We start from the raw sequence: 3,686 nt of genomic DNA, 5'->3' as shown, positions 1-3,686 counted from the left end.
GGCTCTCCCATTCACTCTCATCATGCAGGACAGAAGTAAGAAGAGGAAACACAGTAGTCCCCTGTAGGCAATAGAAGAGGGCAGATTTATCATGTGAAGTCTTAGAATGAAAGCTTTTCAAGTTTTCACAGGTGGATGAACAATTCCATTATTTATTCTTTATGGATAAATACTAAAACAGATGTGAGAGCCGAACCTCTTTGATAAAGTAGCCCTGGAAGGTTAAGTCTCGGCTGGTTTTATGAGGAATAGCCATGGGGACAATGTTGGCCAGTCTCTGCGTCTCATGGATGACAGCATCAGTGTACGGCAGGTTTTTCCGGTCCTCTACCCGGACCTGGCGGCTTCCTACCACGCTGCTCAGCTCCTCCTGGACCTGGTCTAAATACACATAAAAAAGATTAATATTCTTTGCCTTCAGACTAGGAGTCTACAGCCATCCTGGCAACTGTGTGAAGTTGTACTTTGGCACAGGCATTGAGTTAAATGCTGATGTCAGCATGCTAAGATGTTTACAATGACACTGCTGACCTTAAGGTCACTACTGTAGATGGCAGTGTGCCTTATCAGGTATCCCGAAATTGAGAGGTGCTCCAGAGGAGATAACAAGAGAGAAAGCTTTTTTTTTTTTTTAACATATTTTTGGGTCTTTTTAAGCCTTTATTTGATAGGACAGGTGAAGATAGACAGGAGGGGACAAGGAGAGAGGGGGACAACATGCAACGAGGACTTCTACAGGGGCCACACGCTCTACCAGGTAAGCTACCATGTGCTTCTAGAACATTTCCTTAAAAAATACAAGCCTCCTCTCTCTCCTTACCTTGTATATGTGGATATTTGGCCATAAGCACTAAACCCCATCTCAGTGTAGTTGCTGTTGTATCTGTACCAGCTGCAAACAGGTTGGTCACTGTAAATATCAGGTTTTTCTCATTGTAGTAAGTGTCCTTAACACAAGAGTCCTACGAGAAAGAACACCCACATATTATTATAAAGAAGCTGTGTGGCCAACTTGTTCATCACTGCCCTTTTTCTTAAACAACAAAATGCAAAACATCAAAAGTCTTACCTCTTCTTTCTGCTTCCGAATCAGAAAACAGTCCACAAGACCCCTGCATATGTAAGGGTTCAGAGTATCTTTCAGATGCTTGATTAAATCTTTGACATCCCTGATAGTCATTTCAGCGTTTTTTATTATCAGCTGCCGGTTTTTGATCCAACTGACCAGCCTGGGAAACATGTTGTAAAGCTGTGACACAACAGGAAAAACAACAGAGGTTATTTAAATTACACAAAGAATTCAATGAAATGAGCTTAGATTAGATTCTGAGACATTTTATTTCCATCAGTGATATTTTATGAAGTCTAACAAACTTTTTAGACTTTTACCTGTCTTAATGTGTTCTTAATCTGTTTTTTAGCTTATAAAATGTATTTTTTTTATTTTAGTTTTAGGTCAGCACAAACAGTAGGAATTATTGGATTTTTCTTCCCCACACCGATGACATACAGGTAATCATATATATTTAGCATTCAGACACTCTTTTTGATCAGTTATTTGCCACAGTTACATGTTGCATAACCAGATACCCACAGTTTCCATCTGTTTCACACTTTCTTGTGCCTATCATTTTGTCATTTAAAATCATTGCCCCAAAACAACCAATACTACAAAGGTTAAGAAAAAAAATGATGTTTACCAAAACCGATATAAGTCTTTAATGACACCCCTACAGCTTACAATTGATATCATTTTCTGTATTTGAAACTGTCTTACTTGAACTTACTTTCCAAAATTATGTCATCAAAAAATACATGTCAACTATACTACATGGACTATAGATGTGTATATCTACTGCTATTAAATGCTAAAGGCTTAGATAAATTTTATCATTCTGCACAAATCTTGTGTACATAGAATAAATCTGTCAGTTACCACACACTTAAATTGGCTTGTGTGTAATCCCCTTAAAATAGCACCAATTAATAAGGGAAATATGAATCTTACTTGGATTGGTGCAGAGCCACTAATGCGTATGTTCTCATTTGCTCTTCTCACCAAGTTTTTGAATCTGGGATCATTGTATTCAAACCTGCTTCCATACACGATAGAGGAGATGATATTGGAGGCTGCGTAATTCACTGGACATGTTGTATCAAATGGTTTCCCTGTAAAGTGGCAGCCAGAAAGAGACTGAAGTACAACTTTAAAAGTGCAGTATTTTACTACTAAAACAAACCTCACCATGACACATGGCTACAAAAAATAAATATTTGGACACAGCATCCTGATGTGGAAAATAACAGACAATGCAGAGGAAATATCAGTCAGCATTATGATTAGACCTTCTTGACGTTATTTTAACACCTTATCATGTATTATCACATACACACTCTATATCACTCCATACCTTTATGCTCTTCAAACATTTGGATCAGATAGCGGCATTCCTCCAAGATTTTCTCCTCAGCTACTCTTTTGCCCATCCCAAAGTCTCTCAGGGTGGTGAGGGCAAAACGTCTCATCTCTTTCCACGATTCTCCGTTTGCAAACAGAATCCCTATTAAACATGACATGCAAGTCAAATTTGATCTTCACGTGTCATGTATATATTGTTATACTCATCAGTGATCAATAAAACCAACTATACAGTAAAAATACTGTAGAGGAAGGACATACCATGACCTTCATTAATATCATTAAATATAGGGGCAATGTCTCGATCTCCAAACTCTTCTGCATTGCTGACCAGAGCCTCTTTGACTGTCTTGTATCCAGCTAGGACCACAACTTTATTGGTTCCAAAGTACACCGTAAACACGGACCCATATTTCTTTGAAAGCTGGAAAAATAAAAATAATGTAGTCAAATTTGTAAGAGATGGTATAAGGACATTTATTTTATAGCAACATGTTACAAATCAATTTGTTTTGGGATAAGAGCTAAACTCACCTCACAGAGGGTTTTATAGGGTCTCTTGAGATCAAGCTGCAAGAGGTTGCCAAGCAGGGGAAGAGGCCTCGGTCCTGGAGGCTCCTTCCCCACTTTATGGGAGGTAAAGCTACCAGAGACAAGATAGAGGACGAGCAAAAGAGCAACAACCCCTAACAGAGCGGTGGGACTGGAGAAGAGGAAAAAAACAAAATCCTCCAAAGGAGACATTTGTCCTGCTGTTGATGGTACTCCTCTGACTGAGTCTTGCTGCAAACACAGTGCTGTTTACTCTTACAAAGACATCACCTGAAATGTCCCTGCAGCTTTCGTGTAGGGTTACTAAGCACCTCTCCGCCCAATAGGGCTCTATTGTGAGAGATAAGTCTCAAAGGTGAGGCAAACCTGACAGGTTACCTGACAAAAGGAGTTGTTTGGCCAGGGTTTAATCCTAAATTTTTGGCAGGTAGACCTAACCTCTACAATAAACAAGCTCATAGAACAACTGGATATTTACAACATAGCATCTCTGATTCCAGGTACATGTAATTATAGGTTTAAAATGTAGGTCACCTGTAATGTAATGTGGGTAAGAAATTCCTGGCTGATGTCAGTTCAAGATTTAAAGTTTAACTGCAGATTATTAAACAGTCTGTTAGGTGTCTTCAGGCTCCTTTACGTCCAGACCAGTAGTTTTCAACCTTTTTGGACAGTGAATATCTGCAACCTTCATCACAGGTTGTATAATGTAATG

At 39.0% G+C, this 3,686-nt stretch overlaps 1 protein-coding gene across 1 annotated transcript in view; it reads right to left on the bottom strand.

Annotated features, from left to right (window-relative positions):
* Positions 1–3,679, bottom strand: part of LOC118323162 (cytochrome P450 2K1-like) — a 4,378-nt gene extending 699 nt beyond the window's left edge. The window contains exons 1-8 of the mRNA XM_035655093.1: positions 2,954–3,679; positions 2,681–2,843; positions 2,412–2,561; positions 2,009–2,169; positions 1,070–1,249; positions 821–962; positions 197–381; positions 4–61 (exon numbers count right to left, since the gene is read on the bottom strand). Coding sequence (XP_035510986.1) covers positions 4–61; positions 197–381; positions 821–962; positions 1,070–1,249; positions 2,009–2,169; positions 2,412–2,561; positions 2,681–2,843; positions 2,954–3,163 — 1,249 coding nt within the window. The 5' untranslated portion in view covers positions 3,164–3,679. The remainder of the gene's footprint in view (positions 1–3; positions 62–196; positions 382–820; positions 963–1,069; positions 1,250–2,008; positions 2,170–2,411; positions 2,562–2,680; positions 2,844–2,953) is intronic.
* Positions 3,680–3,686: the final 7 nt, after the last annotated feature.

This window comes from Morone saxatilis, unplaced genomic scaffold, assembly GCF_004916995.1.
Source record: "Morone saxatilis isolate NCDOM2014 unplaced genomic scaffold, NCSU_SB_2.0 Contig14, whole genome shotgun sequence".
NCBI lineage: Eukaryota > Metazoa > Chordata > Actinopteri > Moronidae > Morone > Morone saxatilis.
Note: the sequence above shows the minus strand (reverse complement) of the source record. Positions and strands in the feature narration are given on the sequence as shown.